We start from the raw sequence: 19,900 nt of genomic DNA, 5'->3' as shown, positions 1-19,900 counted from the left end.
TCCAGAAAGGGCTTTTACCTCTCCAGAGAGGGTTTCTCTAATATCTTCTATGCCTTTTTTGAGCCCGGCTAGAACCTTGAGAATCGTCATTCTGAACTCTAGATCTGTCATATTACCAATGTCTGTATTGATTAGGTCCCTAGCCTTCGGTATTGCCTCTCGTTCTTTTTTTTGTGGTGAGTTTTTCTGCCTTGTCATTTTGTCCAGATAAGATTTGCTTTCTCCTCCTCTAGAATTCTGCAGTTCTTGGTGAGTGAAGTTGATCTTGGCTGAGTTTCTTGTTGATCTTATGGGGGAGGGGCCTGTTGTAGTGATTCTCAAGTGTCTTTGCTGCAGGCGGAATTGCACCGCCCTTGCCAAGGGCCAGGCTAAGTAATCCGCTTGGGTTTGCTTTTGGGAGCTTTTGTTCCCTGAGCACTTTCCGTAGAGTTCCGGAGGACGGGAATGAAGATGGCGGCCTCCCAGTCTCTGGCCAGGAGGATCCGAGAGCTTCAGGTTCGCTCCTCAGTGCGGCCTCAGGGAAAAGCGCCCAACCGCCCCGCCTCCCTGGCCTGCGGTCGTGCCTGGAGGAAAGCAGTCAATTGCTGCCACTTGGAGAAAAGCGCCCAGTCGCTTCTATCTCCATGGCCTCCGGCCGCGCTCCGAGCCCACCCAGCCTGCGACCGGCACAAGGTAACCCCGGACTGAGAGCTCACTCCTCGGCTTTGTCGCTGTAGCCGGCTTACCCGCTCTAATACCTACGAGCTCTGCGGCACTTAGACACCCCCGGTCCTTCTGTGACCCCATGGGACCTGGGGTTATGCTGACCCCACCTGGGCTTCCCCCCAGTTTAGCCTCTGGAGCAATGTCCCTCCGTGGAGCCGACTTTTAAAAGTCCCGATTTTGTGCTCCGTTGCTCCGCTGCTTGCCGGGAGCCGGCCCCTCCCTCCGCGGTCTGTCTTCCCGTCACTTTGTATTCACTTCTCCGCAGGTCCTACCTTTCAGAAAGTGATTGATTTTCTGTTTCTAGAATTGTTGCTCTTCTTCTCTTCAATTTCCCGTTGGATTTGTAGGTGTTCACAATGGTTAGATAAGCTATCTAGCAGATCTCCTGCTACCCGATGTCGTCTCAGCCTGCTACTTCTCCGCCATCTTGACTCCTCCCCCTTTGCTGCCTCTTTACCCTCTCTCCAGATGTTAAAACAGGAGGGCCTCTAAAGGCTCTGGCCTGGCCCCTCCTTTTCTCTCTCCCTAAGCTGTCTCCCCAGGCCTTGGGATCCATGCTTAATTCTGTTTATGTGCCACAGACACATTTCTGAGTGCTGTTTTCTTTGAGCTTCACAAGGTGTATGTGCACCGCCTACATGGGGAACGTCCTCTGGGCTGTCCACCTGTAAGTGTCTTTCCCCCAACAGGGCTCCCCGTCTCAGAAGGCATTGCCCATCCAGCTGCACGAGCTGGAAGCCTCAGGTCTCTTGCAGCAGCTCACCTTCTTGGTTGTCAGGGGTCGCTGGACTCTAGGTCGGTCTGATAGGACTGTCAGTCTCTCCTGTCATGTCCTCGGTTCAAACCCTGATCTTCTTATCCCGACTGTGGCAGAGTCTCCCATGCCTATCAGCTGTGCTCCTTTCCAGCCCATTTTCCACTGTGCTGCCAGAGCCATTGGTGCCTCCCTCCTATGTCTCCAGTGATGGGCCTCATGCCTGGCACATAGTCACTGCTCTGTTACACAGGGAGCCATGGTTAAGTTCAGGGGTTTAACACCACCTCTGATGTATCTGTTCTCATCTTGTGGGCCCTGTGTTATATAATTCTTAGTCTGCTTCTGGCATTATCCTGTGCTTCTATTGACAGATTCATGTCATTTAGTGAACTTCTCTCAATCAGTTGGTTAGTTGCCCTGTTTCTTTAGAATTTCCCAAAGTGCAGTCTCCTCTCCAGACCGTGGTGATGTAACAGGTGTGGACTTTACTATCTCGTTTATGAGTATTGATATTTAACTGATAATTATCTTTATTTGTGTATTTGTGTTAACATTTTTTCCCGTTTTAAGATTTTTTTTTTTTTTAGGGGCACCTGGGTGTCTCAGTGGGTTAAAGCCTCTATCTTCAGCTCAGGTCATGATCCTAGGGTTCTGGGATCAAGCCCCGCATCCGGCTCTCTGCTCAGCAGGGAGCCTGCTTCGTCTTCTCTCTGTCTGCTTCTCTGCCTGCTTGTGATCTCTGTCTGTCAGATAAATAAATAAAATCTTCAAAAAAAAGAAAAGATTTTTTTTTTTTTTTAAATTTTAGAGGGAGAGTGAGCAAGCAAGTGCAAGTTGGGGGACGGTATGGGGAGAGGGAGAGGGACAAGTGTGGAACCCGACATGGGACTTGATCCCACAACCTCAAGATCACAACCTGAACCAAAACCAGAGTTGGACACTCAACAGATGGAGCCAACCAGGAACATCCTCCACCCCTGCCCCCACCACATGCCTTTTAAAAAATTACATGATATTTAAGACTTTATGGACACTATAAACTATGAAAAATTTAACACTATGTAGATTTATCTGTTGTAGAAAGCAGGTTCTTTAAAGTTTATATATGATTCATTTTGTTCCTTTAATTTTATTTTTTCAGTGTTCCAAGATTCATTGTTTATGCACCACACCCAATGCTCCATGCAATACGTGCCCTCCTTAATACACATGACCAGGCTCACCCATCCCCCCCCATCCCTCCCCTCTAAAACTCTCAGTTTTTTTCTCAGAGTCCACAGTCTCTCATGGTTTGTCTCCCCCTCTAATTTCCCCCAATTCACTTTTCCTTTCCTTCTCCGAATATTCTCCATGTTATTCCTTATGTTCCACAAGTAAGTGAAACCATATGATAATTGACTCTCTCTGCTTGACTTATTTCACTCAGCATAATCTCTTTTAGTCCTGTCCATGTTGATACAAAAGCTGGGTATTCATCCTTTCTGATGGACACATAATACTTCATTGTATATATGGACCATATCTTCTTTATCCATTTGTCCATTGGAGGGCATCTTGGCTCCTTCCATGGTTTGGCGATTGTGGCCATTGCTGCTGTGAACATTGGGGTACATATGACCCTTCTTTTCACTATATCTGTATCTTTGGGGTAAGTACTCAGTAGTGCAAGTCCAGGGTCATAGGGTAGCTCTATTTTTAATTTTTTGAGGAATCTCCACACAGTTTTCCAAAGTGGGTGCACCACCTTGCATTCCCACCAATGGTGTGAGAGGGTTCTGATAACAGTGGTTCCAGACATTACTTTACCTTCATCACATTTATAAAATGTGTTTGATAAACTATAGAAATAATAATTCCATGTTTGAGAGAAGTATAAAACATACTAATAAATAGAAGGGAAACTTCAAGAGAAATTCTTACCTTGTTACCCAAAGTAAGCAAAGCACTTTGTGGGTATTTCTGATATCTGTCTTCAAGCTAAATTTTGCCAGTTTATAAATCTTATGTTACTGGGTTTCATTTTCCAACTTCAGCTAAAATTATTTCATTTAGAAATCAAATCAAAACCATAGTGAAGTACCTAATCCACACGCATTAGGATGACTATTATTAAAAAAAAAACCAAAACAGAGAACAAAATAACTGGTGTTGGCAAGGATATGAAGAAATTGAACCCCTGTGTATTGCTGGTGGGAATGTTAAGTGGCCTAGGAAAAATAGTATGGTGGTTCCTTAAAAAACTAAACATAGAATTATATGATCCAGCAGTTCTCCTTCTCCGCCTGTGCCCAAGAGAATCAAAAGCAGATATTCAAACAGGTATTTGTACACCAGTTATTCTCAATAACCAAAAGGTGGAAACAACTCAAATGTCCATTGATGGAAAAAGGGATAAACAAAATGTGGTATATACAGGCAGTGGATTATTATTCAGCTTTGAAAAGGAAAGAAATTTTAACATATGCTACATACTTTGATGAACCTTGAGGACATGCTAAATGAAAAAAGCCAGCACAAAAAGACAAATATTGAATGATTCCTAGAGTAGTCAAATTCATGGGGACAAAGTAGAATGGTTGTTGCCAAAGGCTGGGGGAAGGGGATCAGGGAGTTGTTCAGGATGATGAGAAAGCTCTGGGGGCAGAGATGGGCGGTGACTTTACAACAATGTGCATGTACTTACTGCTGCAGAACTGTACACTTAAAAATGGCTAAATGGTAAATGTTACGTATATTTTACCACAATAATAAAAAATAGGTTTATCGATGGCTGTGTGTAAATTAATAATTACCTCAAAATAAAAACTTTATGAGATAGAGAAGAATCGGTTTATTCCTTTGACACTGTTGAAATTTGTACTATTGTGTGTTGAATCTGTATTGATATTGTAGTTGATATGATATGAGTGAGAAATTAACCTGTGGTATCTGGAGTTTGTGCTTGCCTCAGTATTTTGTGATCCAGCTACATCCACACTGTTCAGTTATGGACGGTGTCCCTTTCCCATCACACTAGCTGGGCCCTCTGACTTTTAAAAAATAGGTATGATCAGAAGATAAATCCCTGCTTAAAGTAGCTGTTGAAATGGAGTCAGGCGGTTTTAGAATTTATGTATGCTAGCATGTAGGACAAAAACGAGTCAAGTCCTTTAGCTCTGGCATTTTCATGTCTTCCCAGGTATACCTTGAAAGACTTTTAACATATGCAGAGATAGACATCTGTCCGGCCAACTGGAAGCGGATTGTTCTAGGGGCGATCCTGCTGGCCTCCAAGGTTTGGGATGACCAGGCTGTGTGGAATGTGGACTACTGTCAGATCCTGAAAGACATCACGGTGGAGGACATGTGAGTGTGTGTGCTGGCGTGGGGACGAGGGGAGGCCGTGTTTGGGAAGGAACCGTGTCCCTCTGAATGGTCTGTGTGGTAAAGAGGGAATGAATTTGACTGACGGTCTCTCGTGAGTGGGTACAACAAGGACACAGCTCTGGAACATTACGTGCAATCACCTATACTGCTCTTCGTTAGGATCATGAACAGGTACTGGTTACACTTTTTGATTTTGTGAAACTAGTTACTGAGACTGTGTTGTGGACAGACATTCCTTTACCTTCATCAGAAAGGTATAGACTAATGCTGTCACCAGACTGTGATGGCTTCTATTCTGGCTCTGTACCTCACTGCAGACTCATAACAATGTCCCACACCAGTCTTTTGTGGGCAGCGGCCTCCCCAAAAAGCAGAAGAGCTGAAATAGTATATTTCTGTTTCATTTCGGGAAGAACTCGCAAGTTCAGTTGCTCATTCTGTCCGTGGGTCCTCTCATGGGTCTCATCAGGGCTGCATGTTCTCCCCCAGCTGGTCTCAGAGCCTCAGCTCAGTGGAGGTGCCATAAGCTTGAGGGGCGAAGGGGGTCCATCCCCATAGCTCTCAGGGCAGTCTTGGGATTTCTCAGATGGTTGAGTCCTTAGATTTAGGTGAGGATTGTTAACCGGAGACCTGCAGGCCTATTGTCTGTGATGTCTGGGGTCTGGGAATACAGGAAATAGGTTTAGAGCTTCTTAGGACAAAGGAGCTGTTTTAGAAAACAATCAGGATAAACTATCTACAGTTCCATATGGTTTTTAGTACTTCTGACACTATTTTTGCTAAAATTTTTCTAATATTGTTTGTTACAGCTTCCTGGAGGAAGCTTTATAGTCTGGAGGAGCTTCCCAGCTGTGTCTCAGTCCACCTCCGTGTTCCTGGACCCAGTAGTCCTGGGAATGTGGGAGCCTCACAGTGCCTGTGCAGACTGCTGGTGGAGGTGTCATGTGGGCACCCTGGGTTCTTCACTAGCCTAAGACCTTCCTTGTCTCTGGTCACTGATTGGATGGGACCCCATTTTTGGGGTACCCTGTGAGGCACACTTGTTTGTGTTCTTGGGTCTTTTGTTACAGAGCCCATTTCTGCTGTAGACCTATAAAACTCCTTCCTGTGTCTCTAATTCTTTATTATAAAAAAGTAGGACAAGTGTAAAGATATTTTTGATATTAAGAAAAATTAAAGTCTTGGTTATATTTCAAAGTGAAAACAACTACTAAAATAATTGTCGTCAGGACCACAGAAGAGGATGCAGGGTGGTTAGAAGTGGTTAGAAGCTCATCTCCTTTATTGGGGGGTGACTTCGTCAACTTTGTGATACCATTTGACACTGAGTTGTGTGCTGTAGGAATGACATCATGGTTGCCCTTTCCTGTTTGTGTTGGTGATGTATGTATGTAAGGAACAAAATTTTCCCTTTTCCCCCTTTTAGGTTCTTTTAGGTCTAATAATTAAATTGACATAAGACCAAGAGGAGAAAAACAAATTTAATTTTGTAAATATGGGAGCCCCATAAAAATATGAGACTGAAAGCCACTCAGGCGAGTGAGGCTGAAATGCCATCTGAGCTCAGGAATGGGATAGAGGCCTAGGGTTTCGAAGGGGACAGGGGCAATTCAGAGGCAGATAAAAAGAGCCAGATGCTTGGTAATCCGATGTTTGCCCCACCATGCAGGTTTTTCACATGGGGGAGGCAGCCTTAGTAAGGGAGGGTGAGCAGCCTGCCTTTCTCTCCCAGAACAAAAGAGTGGGACGGGAGGAGCCAGAAGGAGCACCTACATCCTTGATGTGTTCTTGGGCAAGTCAGTTCTAACAGTGAGATATGAAAGTTACAGATCTAGAAATCTGTTCCCTGATGCTGTTGTGTTTTTAGGCACACTTGGAGAAAGCGTTTGCGTATTGTAAGGGAATACATAGACCAGCACGAAGCCCAGTGCCCCGCTGAGCACTGCAGCAGATAGCCAGTGTTATGGGCTGAATTGTGTTCTCTCAGAATTCCTGTGTTGAAGCCTAAGGCCCACTGCCTCAGAATGTATCTGTATATGGAGCTAAGGTCATAAAGAGGTAATTGATTTAAAACAGGGTCAGGAGGGCAGGCCCTAATCCAGTAGACTGAGATACCACACAGGCAGAGGGATAGCCATGCAAGGACACAGAGAGAAGATGGCCATCTGCAGGCCAAGAGAGAGGCTTCAGAAGAATATATTGCTGCTGGCACCCCCATCTTGGACTTCCAGCCTCCAGAATTGTGAGAAAACCAGTTAATGCTGTTTAAACCCCCAGTCTACGGTATTGTATTATGGCAGCCCCTAGCTGGCTGACACAGACTTGATACTGGCAAGTGGGGTGCTGCTCTAACAGTTACCTAGAGATGTGGAGCTAGCATTGCAGCTAGCTAATGGGTAGAAGCTTCCAGAATTTTGAGGCACGTATTAGAAAAATCCTAGATTACCTTGAAGAGCTGGTTGGTAGAGACATGGTTGAGAAAGGTGATTCTGACGAGGACTCAGAAAGCAGAGAGCTTTAGAGGAAGCTTCTCGCAGTCTTAAGAGATAGACATGTGGATCGAGCCCCGCATCGGGCTCTCTGCTCAGCAGGGAGCCTGCTTCCCCCTCTCTCTCTGCCTGCTTCTCTGCCTACTTGTGATCTCCATCTGTCAAATAAATAAATAAAATCTTTAAAAAAAAAAAAAAGAGATAGACATGTACTGCAAACAGAATGTTGCTAGAAATAGGACTGTTAAAGGTGCTCTTGGAGTGAGGTGTCAGAAATGAGAAACATGCTGGACACTGTACCAAGGGCAATACCTGTTACACAGTGGCAAAGAACTTGGCCAAGTTATGTTCTAGTGTTTGTGTAAGGTGGAATATTCGAGAATGAACTCAAATATTTAGCTGAGGAAATTTCTAAGCAGAGTGTGTAGAAACTGTGCTTGGTTTCTCCTTGCTGCCTCTAATAAAATCTGAGGAGAGAGAAATTGAAGAAGGAGTTGTTAAGTAAGAAGGGACCAGATGTTGGAGATTTGGAAGAACTCAAATTTTCCAACCTCTGCTTATCCCTATTGCAAAAAATGAGAAAGCGTGCTCTGGAGAGAACAGTGATGGTGTGGCTGTACAGTATTTGCTCAAGAGATTACGAGTGTGGCTTGGTGTTCCAATCGGTCATCCCAGCGCAAGTGCTGCCATTTTAAACTGAAGGGGACAAGACAGGACAAAATGAAGGAAGGCTGTCGCACTTCAGGATTCTCCAGAAGACCTCTCTACTATGACGTGTTATCCTTAAAAAGGGAAAATGACTATGGAGGCAGTTTGCAAGTGGGCAGGGCTGCCTTTGCCACCATGGGCACAGGAGGTCCAGGTCTTTGGGGGCTGAGGCTACTTCCCCCTCCACTAGGATGTGGGGCTGCTGCTCTTGGCTAAGAGAGCCCAGCGGCAGAGCTCCCCTCTCACTGGGCTGGATGCTAGAGCATCAGCCAAAGATTATTCTCAAGCCTGAAAATCAAATGCATTTGCCTTGCTAGATTTCAGACTGGCTTGAGACCTAAGAACCCTTTCTACTTTTGATTTCTCCCTTTTGTAACGGGAACATCTGTCTATCCCTGTGTGACCATTGTACTTCAGAAGCAGATAACTTCCACAGTGAGGAAGCTTCACAGGTTCACACCTGAAGAGGAATTTTGCCTCAGGACGAATCAGACCTCTAGTCTCAGCCATACCTGATTTAGTTGAGATTTTTGAACTTGGAGTTGATGCTGGAATGGGTTAAGACTTTTGGGCTGTTGGGAGGGGGTGAATGTTTTCTGCATGTGAGGTGGATGTGAATTTTGAGGGGCTAGAAGATAGAGTGTTAAGGGCTGAGTAGCATCTCCCCCAAATGCACATGTGAAGTCCTAACCCCTAGTACCTCACCGTGTAACCGTATTTGGAGATCAGGTGTTTCCAGAAGTAATTAAGTCAAAGTGAGGTCATTAGAATAGGCCTTAATCAAATATGTGTCCTAAACAAGAGATTAGGTTATAGGCAGCAGACAGAAGGACAGTCTTGGGGTATTTTGCTACAATAGCAAACTAACACATCCAGTAAACTTTATTGAGAAGGAATGAGATCTGATGTGTTCAAGAAGCCATTCAGGGGGTCGTGTGGCTGAACTACGCTTGTGGAGGGGGCTTTAAGTTACTTTGTAGCATCTGTACAGAATCCTAGATTTCCTGTTCAAATATTAAAAAATGAGGCTTGATTTCAGTCTTTTTCAGTCAAACTCTATGAACTTGGGGGCAACAATGGCTTCGAGGTACCCTGTCTGGGGAGAGGGAGCAGTGTGGGACATCGCTGGAAACTAGGGGCTCTGGCACTTGGCACTGTGTTAGTCTCATGTCAGTAGCAAGTGTTCATTTCCTGGCAGAGGCACCCTAGGCTTTCCCTTGGGGCTCCTTAGTGGGGAGACGACTCCAAGTTTCAGATGGGAAGCTTTATAAAAATGTGCGTGTTGGTGCTGTTTCCAGGCATCTGTACTTCTGTCTCCTTCTGCACCCTTCTTTGTGGCCTTGCCTGTGTCCTAGTGTCCTGATGTGACCTTCCTGATGTTTCTGAGCCCAGGTTTACTTCCAGCTAAAGAATCATCCAACAGTTAAGGACCTGGACTTGGAGTCCTTTCCACCTTCAGACAGTGGGGTTCTGGCTTGGAAGGCAGCTGTGATGTGCGCAAATGGCTGGGAACACAGGTTGAAGAACATTTTAAGACAGGTGTCACTGAAACTTGCAGGTAGACCGTTGGGGCCACCAGCGTCAGTCAGTCAGACTTCAGATTCAGGCTGACGTTGTGCGGCAAGATAGGGCCATGAGCCAGTCTTTGTTTCTTTCTGTCTTGCCAACAGTAAGTGGTCACACCACCACATGTCAGCTTTGAGCACTTAATGACAGTTGCTATGCATGGGAAGGGAGGATGAACTTTGATAAGGCAAAAATGCTGTTAAAAGAAATTAAACTTTGGGGTTGGTTTGTTTTTGTTTTGCAGTAACCTTGGAAGAGTCATTTTCAAATATAAACAAGGAATCTGAAATAAGGAGAAATCAGGCAATGTGATGCCCCCAGCTTTGTTTTTCTTTTTCAACATTTCCTTGGTGATTCGGGATCTTTCCTGGGTGCAGACAAATTTTAGATTGTTTGTTCCAGCACTTTGAAAAATGCCAAATGATACTTTGATCGGAATGGCATTGAAAGTATAGATTGCTCTGGGCAGCATAGACATTTTAACAATGTTGATTCTTCTGATCCATGAGCATGGATTGTTTTTCCATCTTTTTGTGTCTTCTTTAGTTTCTTTCATGAGTGTTCTGTAGTTCCTCGAGTATAGATCTTTTACCTCATTGGTTAGGTTTATTCCAAAGTATCTTATGGTTTTGGAGTTATTACAAAAATGGAATCAATTCTCTAATTTTCCCTTTCTACAGTTTCATTTTTAGTGTATAATAAAGCAGCTGATTTCTTTGCATCAGTTTTGTATCCTGCCACGTTACTGAATTGCTATATGAGTTCTAGGAGTTTGGAGGTGGAGTCTTTTGGGTTTTCCATATAAAGTATCATGTCATCTGTGAAGAGAGAGAGTTTGACTTCTTCTTTGCCAATCTGAATACCTTTTATTTCTTTTTGTTGTCTGATTGCTGTTGCTAGGACTTCTAGTACTATGTTGGACAACAGTGGATAGAGTGGGCATCCTTTTTGTGTTCCCGATCTCAATGGGAAGGCTCCAAGAGACTGGTTTCAGTGCTGCATAGCAGATAGATGCAGCAAAAACCTCCCACCCTCCATGGTGTAGGGTGCCTGGTCTTTGGTTTTCAGTTTTAATTGTGGTAAAATATGCATGGCATAAAACTGACTATTTTAGCCATTTTTAAGTGTACAGTTATGTGGCATTAAGTGTGTTCACATTGTTGTGCAATGATCACCAACCAGAAACTGTGTGCCCAGTAAATAATAGGTCCCCACATCCCCCTGCCCCTGGCCATCGTTTTGCTTTGTCTCTGAATGTCACTACCCTGGATGCCTCACAGAAGCAAACTTGCCCAGTATTGTCTCTTTGTGACTGGCTTATTTCACTTGGCATGGTGTCCTCAGGGGTCATCTGTGTAGCAGCACATACTGGAATTTTCTTCCTTTTTAAGGTAAAAAATATTGCAGTCCTTGTACATACTCTGTTTTGTTTATCCATTCACCTGTTGCTGGACATCTGGACATTTGTACTGCTTCTGCCCCTTGGCTGCTGTGAATAACGCTGCGGGGAGCACGGGTGCACGGATCTCTCCTGGAGTCCCTGCTTCCAGTTCTTTGCGTCTGTGCCCAGAAGTGGGATTGCTAGGCTGTTAGTGGCTGGTTTTGTAAAGTGAACCCATTTTTCTAGAAAAGCAGATAGATGGTAAATGTTTAGATGATAAAAACAACTCTCCTTACTCCATTTTAGAGGCCCCTTCACAAGTTGTGAATTGTGCTAATTCAGTTGGGTTTCTTTACAGTTTTGATTTAATATAACATGTATTTCTGAATATATTTGTTTACGGATTTGAGTTTAGTTCTTATAAATTTTTTATCAGAACGATTTTCTCATGATTATGCTGTTGAGACCAGTAATTCCATCAAGCCTGTTCTCTCTGCGTCACTGTTAGTATTTCTTGTGATTTGTCATGTAGCAAGCTGTCACATGTCCCTGGAAGCTGTCCCACTGCAGTTTGGGAATTCAGACTTCGGGAATTACTTTTGTTTGCTAAATCTTGCCTTAGTTAGAAAGCACAGCAGCTCTGAGGCCCGTATTTCCCTCAGAGCTTAAAAAAGAAACCCCCGAAGACTTTTTTTCCCCAAGGAAACTTGAGGAAAGTGCCACCTTGTTCAAAAAGAGATTCCTCTTGACTTTAGTCAGAGAGTATCCCCTCAACAGGAGTCACTGCTACCTTGCTACCCTCTGGGCCAGGAGTAACAGACTAGCTGTAGAAAAAAGGCCAGTTTTTCTTAGCTTCCAGAGTAAGAGCTGCAGTGGCGCCTTTGGCCACCAGGCGGCAGTCTGTCCCTGGGCTGTCCCACGGTCCCCCAGGGAGAGCGCCTTCTAGCCCATTTGTTTTGGCACCTCTGGCCTTAGCAGTATTTTTACACTCTTGTTTCATTAAAATCTTAGCTGAGTTCCAGTATTTTGCAGGATGATCTCTTGTTAAATTTCATTTAAAGGAAGCATAAATAAAAGTTACTTAAAGTAAAAATTATCCTAAATAAGTCAAAGTAATTTAGACTCTTTAAAGACTTTAAAGACTCTAAAATTTAGCACGATACGCCCATTTGGAGGTCACCTCCTTTCACTAGACTGTATAGAAACGACAAATCATGGTGTTTCTCTGATGAAAAGACCTGAATGTGACTTCTCAGTCCTCCCGTCTGAGGACCGTGAACCTTCTGTACTAACTCGCATTCACCCAGTACCTTCTCTGTCTGACCAGTCTTGCTCACATCCCAACCTGCCTTCCCCACCACCTCGGTGCTCTTGTCCCCTGCTGTCACAGCAGCACAAGACTGGGACAGAGTCCTTTCAGTCTCTGATGGCTTAGTGAGGTGACTCACCGGGGGTAGACAGACAAGTTCTCGGGTACACCATGGGGACAGGATGGTGCTGAGTTAGTCTGAGGCTACAAAACATCAGGTGCCTGCATCCGGCATCTGGAACTTGGGGCTCGGTGTTCAGTGGAGCCCATGGAGAGGGGTCTGGGCTAGTTGGGGTGAGGCCTAGCACTTGGGACAGGGTTTGTCAGCCTTCAGATGCACTTACAGGAGATGGTGATCAGGTGCACTTACAGGAGATGGTGATCAGGTCTCCTGCCAGAAATCCCCTGCCCCAACCCTTGTTCCTCTCCACCAGAGCTCTGTTTCCACACTCAGTTCATCTCTTACTTCTCTGGGAAGCCTTCCTCCGTCCCTCCACCCAAGCTGAGCTTGGCCTGCTCCATTCAGTAAGGGTAATTACCAAACACTAGCTATATGTCAGGTATTGTGATGGGGCCAGGTGGCCCGGTTTCTGGCTAGGAGGAGACAGGGACACTGAGTTAAGGTGACACTTGCGGAGGAGTCTGATAAAGGACAGAAATTGAGGGCTGTGTAGTGTGTTTGGGAGCACAGGGTGCTTCGAGGGGAAGATGATGCTGAAACTGCGTGCCTGACCTGGGACCAGTGCTCAACAAACTGAGCCATCACTGAGGACTTTTCTCCCTCCAGGTACTAACTGTCAAGAAATGACCCTGATCTAAAAGATAATCGACATGGGGAAGGTCTCCAAATAGAAGTTTTAAAATTTATTCTGGCTACCCATCATTCATTTCCATCAAACTATAAATGGGTTGGCCAGTTGGATCTTAATACCTGTGTTGGCTCCTTTACTGACCAGTGTCTGGGGGTGAGTGGTTCTAGAAGTTTGGGCTGAGACCAGCCGTGTCATCATCCCAAGGGAGCTTGTTAGAAAGACACGTTCTCAGGCCCATTCCAGCCCTGCTGAACCAGGCCCTGGGGTGGGCTCCTCAGTCCATGTTGACAAGCCCTCCGAGGGATTAGATGCATGCTCAGGTGTGGGAATTACTGCTCTCATTCTTCAGAGTTGGCGGGTTCCCTTTTTGTGAGTCCAGGGCTGTGATTCATTCTCCCACACCCCGCTTTGCCTGGGGAGGCCCCTACTGCTCTTCCTCCACTCTTCTCCCAGGGAAGGGCCACTGGGGAAAGATGGGCCTCTAGGGGTAACAGGCTTTCCCCCTGGGCTCCTGTCTTGGCCCCTTGCCAGACTCCACTTGGCAGCTCTCGACTGCTTCATCTGCCCCATGTTTGGTGGATCGTGCTGGGGTTTGCAGCCAGAGCTGCTGTGCGTGCGGTTGGGTCTCCGTGAGACGCATCACCCTCTAGCACTTGCTGGTGGTCCCCCTGGCTAATCAGGCCTCATCCTTCTGGGCACTTGATCATTTGGCTTTTAATACCTACTTGGTGGCTAAACTGCAACTCTGGTGTCCAGCCAGGCAGTTACTTGGATGGCTTTCCTCTCTGGAGGTCACAGTTTCCTGGAGTCTGGTCTCTAGCACCTTGCCGTGGTGGGCCATGCAGCCCGGTAGGGCAGCTAAACATGGGCTCTTGCTGTCTTTGCTTGCAGGAATGAGCTGGAGCGACAGTTTCTTGAATTGCTGCAGTTCAACATCAACGTTCCTTCCAGTGTTTATGCCAAGTATTATTTTGATCTTCGTTCTCTGGCAGAAGCAAACAACCTGAGCTTTCCCTTGGAGCCCCTGAGCAGGGAGAGGGCTCACAAGCTCGAGGTAAGAGGCTTTCACATACTGGTTTTTGAAGCCCTATTGCAGAAGCCTCATCTGGGTCTCCCGGAAGAGGATGGTCACCGTGCTATTTTCTCCCACTGCGTGTTGTTAGGAAATACAGACCGGTTACCCTGGATTTAGAGTTCGTGAGGTCATTTAGTTGATTATAACTCATCCAATCATAGTTTTAATAACCTTCTAAATATCAGTTTCTATTTAATGTGCATCATTTCTATTCTTCAAATGTTAAAAAAAAAAAAGACCTGGTTTTTAAAAAGATATGCTCAGAAAAAAGTATTTCTCGACATGCACTGTTATAAGGAAAAAGATACCAGACGACCCTAATGATTGGGAATCTCAAAAGGTTATATTCTGCTTTTTTTTTTTTTAATTAACATATAAGTATTATTTGCTTCAGGGGTACGGATCTGTGAATCGTCAGGCTTACACAGTTCGCAGCACTCACCATAGCACATACCCTCCCCAGTGTCCATAATCCAGCCACCCTGTCCCTCCTCCCCCATCCCCCAGCAACCCTCAGTTTGTATATTCTGCTTTTTATTTTTTATTCCCCACAGCTCAGTTAGAGCTGGGGCTAGCCCCATGGGTCTTGGTCTGGATTTGGGGTCATCACTGTTAAGCTGTGTACCTTCTGTGCTCATGACTTGTGTACATAGCTCAGCTTCATATTTGCACCTAGCACTTCCCATCTGACTTGGTGACTGGATGAAAAGTGGTGGGGTGACCAGGAGGATCACTGGTGGAACCCCTTCCTCCAGAGAAGGGGTGCCCAGGCTCTCTGTACCTTCATCCCCAGGCACTGTTGTGGTCACATCCCATAGACCCTTTGATCAAAGCAGTAGATGGTACAGTCATGTCCCAAGCTTGGTGAGACCCAGGAGGTCTGTACTGCCTGCCCTATTGTCTAATCTGAGTGACATGTTATCCCCTGATTCGGTACAGGGTCAGGGTGGCTAGCATGCTGGTATAACAGGGTTAATAGCTGTGAACGAAACAAAGTCTAGAGATACAGGGGAAGAGGTTATTATGGTTTGCAAGCTTAAACAAGCCAAGATTTTAAATAAAATTGTAAAAAGTACATAGTATGCCAATCCCAAGAAGAAACTCAGTAAAACTGTGGAACAGACTGGATATGGCGCACAGTGTTTAAAATAAAAGCCCAGGGTGGTTTTCCAAACTCAGCCACTTTACTATAATGTGCTGGCTGTTAGGAAGCAGCTGCTCAGTTAAATCTCCCATTTCTCTTGAGCAAGAAATGGAAAACCAGACAAGTGTTGTCAGACTCTCACGGGTACACACGTGAAATAGGATTCATTTCACAGTGAGCAGGCGCCGTGTTTGAGCCCGAGCGGCAGGCCCCAGAAGCCCTCATGGCCAGTGGCTGCAGTCCTGCCGAGGGGACGGGCGTGGAGCTCCTGGAAGCAGCCCCTTCGTCTGCAGCTCGTGGCTCTCCGAGGGAGAGCGTCCGGTGCCGCGGGTCAGCTGCGCGGCGGGTACACAGGCTGGCTGATGCGGGGCTCGCTGGTGCCTGCTGTTAACTCCGGTGGGTTATCTGAGTGGGAAGAGGGGGTGCTCGCCTGCTCCTGGGGCTGTCACACCAAGTGCTCCACGGGCTCACTGGGCTGACGAAGGCCCATAGTCCTGACAAGAGTGTTCTCCCTCCTCCCAAGAATCGGAGCTTCCTGAGACGCTCCTCTGTGGGAGGATAGTGTTTCTATCTGGAAAAGCACTTGGCACCCCTTTGAAATAATTTTTAAGGAATGGGATTTCATTATTCTCCAGACCCCAGCCTCCCTCCTAGTCCATTTGGTTAGCAAACTTGAACCCCATCATGGAAAGCAAGGGGGAGTGAGACATACTCGAAGTGGCCTTTACCTGAAGCTCTGTATTGCTCAGGTGCAGTACACGTGGCTGATTTGATAGGTGCAAGGTAGAGTGTGGAGGCTAGCATACACCAGGAACCAAGGCAAAGTGGTCTTTTCATTAGCCTGGTCATTTCTCTTTGACATAACTTAGTATCTCTGTATGCATGTGGGAGATGGGGTGAAAGCTCAGAGTTTACATCGTGAAATCTAGAATAAGATCGTACATTGCTCATTCATCATTATGATATTCCATTCAGACCTGTGTACTGTTCATAAGCTGAGAAACCACACACAGTAATCTCAGAGAGTTTAAATAAATGAAAATAATTTACTTTCAAAAATCGTTGCTCTCATGTCTGTGAGGGATCTGATTTTCTCTTGAAGTGTGTCACCTGCATTATGTGTGTGAAATGTGTTTCACATGGGGAATTCCCAGTGTTCTAGCCCATCTCCTGCCCTCATTCATCTGTCATTTGGAGGAAGACGTCTCCAACTCCTGTCTCTCTCTTCTAATCCCTGCTCCCAGCTGCCGCTGAAGTTGCAGTTCCAAGTGCAGTTACGGGTTTTGGAAAATAAATGAGAATCAGTTGTCAGCACCCTGTTCCCAGTACTTCGACCATAGCCTGATATGCGCGTGCCCCGTCACGTGCTCGTCTTGGTTGGAACTTACACATCCATTCGGCACCTATTTACTTAGGGTCCCCTGATCCCAGGCACTGGTTACCAGACACCATGAACAAAACTGGCTTTTTGGAGTGGAGTTTATGTTCTGCTGGGAGGACACAGATAGTAAACAGTAAACATAATACTAGTTTATTAAACATAATAATAAACTAGTGTGTTAGGAGGTGAGCACAAAAGCAGCAGTGGGGTGGGGGTTGCTGTTGCCAGGAGCCTCACTGAGTTGGCCATGGTTCCTTGAGGACTCTAGTGTGGGATGTCTTAGCTTTGCAAAAACCTCCAGCCTGAGGGAAGAGCTGCTTCGGAACCTACAGTGGGAGCCAGCTCAGGCTCAGGTGATGGGGATCGGAGTGGCACGCCACAGAGCGGGGTGGGTGAGGTGGGGGGAAGATGTGGGGGAAGAGATCACAGAGTTAGCTGAAGGGGAAGCAGGGAGGATTATTAGCTGAAGGGAGCCACTGGAAGGATTATTGTCACTCCAGTGAGAGCCATGATGTGATCAGGGTCTGCTGCTTTTGTGCCTTTGTCCCTTGATGGTGACTTCTTGCCAGGTGTTTTCCTAGCCCCTGCCTCATCCCTGGCCTATTGCTTGAATTGTATACAAGTTAAAAGACCTCATGTTTGCATCATCATAAGTGAAGTCAGCCCCACCCCTGGGTTATTTTGACAGAAAGAAAGGTGAATGTGACCAGGACAAGACATCTGGGGTGATGTTAGCTGGCTCCCACTTTGTCATTGATGTGCTCTCAACCTACACACAGGAGTAACCCTGAAAGAGCCTTGACTGGGCTCTGACTCCCAGGAAGGGCTGAGCCTTGCTCTTGGCTGAGGGTCTCCCCCCAAAGTCTCACTGTCTTCATCAAGAAAATGAGGGCAGTGTGGATTGTCCCTGCTACATTGGCCCCTCCCAGTTCCTTTCTTCATCAGTTGGCTAGAGTTGACTCAGACACTGGGTCAACGGCTCTGACTCCCAGTGTGGCCCAGCACGAAGCTGTGATGTGTTACTACCGCCACACAAGGTGGGTGGGTGCTCCTTGCCCCTTTTGCAGACGAGGATGCGGGACTTGAAATAGGCACAGGCCCGGGTCCCACTCCTGCTGAGCGGTTAGCCAGCATCGAACCTGCGTCTAGCTGAGACCAGGCTTCACTGTCCTGTAACTGTTGCACATTTTGTGATGATTTTCTCAGACCGTAAGCACTTTGGAGATGGGGCCTGCATCTGTACATCCTTTGTGGCCCCCATTGTGAGCGGCACAGCTCTGGGCCACAGCGTGAAAACCGCACGGGGCAGGAACTCTTGTCAGTGTTGTCCCCATGTGTCCGCAGTACCTGGAACCATGCTGGCCCCCGGCAGTGGCTGGTGTCTGATGAGTGAGGGCGTGGAGGGCACTTAGAGGCTGGCCCTGACCTGAATTGTCTCTCTTTTGCCCCTCAGGCCATCTCTCGCCTCTGCGAGGACAAGTACAAGGACCTGCGTCGACCCACGAGGAAGCGGTCAGCGAGTGCTGACAATCTGACTCTGCCCAGGTGGTCCCCGGCCATCATCTCCTAACCGTGGGGGCTCCGCTGGAGGCCGCACCATCCCTCCATTTCTCCTTTAGTTTGAGAAAAGACAGACTTGGGGTGGTTTTGTTTTTGTTTTCCTTTCCTTTTCTTTTTTAATTCATAGCTCTGTCAGGCTGCCTTGATGACCGCCTCCAAGCTGTGTGGCCCGCACGCAGCAAGGCCTCCAGGGAAGCGAAATCAGTATTCTGGAAATCCCGTTTCATGCCCTTCCCCATCGTCATTAACAGCACTTCCCTCAAGGAGGAAAAAGACTAATCCTGGAGAAGGAAACAAAGGGAAAGGGAAGTCGTGTAGAGGCAGGGAAAAGGTGAAATGGCTCGGCCATTTCTTAAGTCCCCGTCTGGTCAGTAGATGAATATGATGGAAAAACCCAGCAGTAGGTAACAAAGTTGGATGTGCATTAAAGACAAGAGTGCGCGCTTATCCACCTCCATCTGGATCAGTATGTTCTGTAAGACTTCTTGCATTCCTTCTAGCTGCTTTTTTGGGATTTGGGGGATTTTTGTTTTGGTTTTGTTTCTGTTTTGGTTTTGGTCCCACAGAGCAGAGAATATAGTTTGTACCCACCATGGCACAGACATCCAAATAAATAGTACTGGTTGTTTCTCTCTGCACTATTCCTGTGAGCTGTCTTCTGAGCTTTCTTCCTCACAAGTGGGATGCGCTTGTTATATTTCTGTATGCCTTTATTTTATACAGTTTTTCTTCAGCGGTGGCAAAATTAACTTGACTGTAGTGCTGAGCCAAAAGTGTCCCTTTCCCTCCTATTCCTCACCCCGAGAAAATTCTAGATCACATGGGTGCTTGTGCCTTCCAATTTATTCACAGTTGTTGTTTTTAAATTTTTTTTCTCTGACCTGAAATCATAGTTACAAATCAGTCAGATTTTGTGGGCTGAAGGAAACCGTGTGCAGTGGAGGGTGTCCTCTGGGTGAAGTTTTTTCTAGAGTGCTAGGTGTCTGCCTACAGTTACTGAGTAGGAGCCATTTCTCTGTACCCCCTGCCCAGTTCATTCCTCTACTTCCATGTCCATTGTTGCAAGCAATATTCTTCTCAACTTTTATATGTTTACTTTAAATCAAAGTTAGTCTATTTGTATAAAAATTTTTTAAAAATCTAAAATTAAAAAAAAGGGGGGGTGGGTTATTCCAGTGGGAAGATCATTGAAGGGCAAAATGTTACTATTTACTGAGGTATTTTTCACAGGATGATTGAATAAAAAACTCAACTTGCATATTCATTGTGGGTGCTTAGCGAAGTTACACAAAATTCAAACTGTGAAGGTTTATGCTTCATTAATTATGACCGTACTTTTTCATTTTCTGATTATCCCTAATTTCCTTGTGGGCTAGATGAGAATCTTTTGTATCAAGTAAAATAAAAGGTTAATGATAGAATATCAGAGTAAATTTGATACTAAGTCTAAGAATCTGAGTCAATGAAGCATATAATGCTTTGGGTTTTTGCGTATTTTCTTGGGTCACAATGACAGGCTTCTAAGTTTTCTCCCTTTTCAAGTCTCTGCGAGGCGAATGGCAGCAGATGCTCTGTGTTTCACCTTCTTCCTCTGTGAACGTGGAGAACTTTGGAATATTAGTCTTGGGTACCCTCACGTCCTACACC

At 45.9% G+C, this 19,900-nt stretch overlaps 1 protein-coding gene across 1 annotated transcript in view; it reads left to right on the top strand.

Annotated features, from left to right (window-relative positions):
• The window catches only part of CCNY (cyclin Y), a 238,172-nt gene extending 219,280 nt beyond the window's left edge, over nucleotides 1-18,892 (top strand). Inside the window, exons 8-10 of the mRNA XM_080810070.1 lie at nucleotides 4,641-4,807; nucleotides 13,985-14,147; nucleotides 18,147-18,892. Coding sequence (XP_080666196.1) covers nucleotides 4,641-4,807; nucleotides 13,985-14,147; nucleotides 18,147-18,263 — 447 coding nt within the window. The 3' untranslated portion in view covers nucleotides 18,264-18,892. The remainder of the gene's footprint in view (nucleotides 1-4,640; nucleotides 4,808-13,984; nucleotides 14,148-18,146) is intronic.
• Nucleotides 18,893-19,900: the final 1,008 nt, after the last annotated feature.

The sequence above is a fragment of the Martes martes genome (assembly GCF_963455335.1).
Source record: "Martes martes genome assembly, chromosome: 8".
Taxonomy (NCBI): domain Eukaryota; kingdom Metazoa; phylum Chordata; class Mammalia; order Carnivora; family Mustelidae; genus Martes; species Martes martes.
This window is presented reverse-complemented; position numbering and strand designations above follow the sequence as displayed.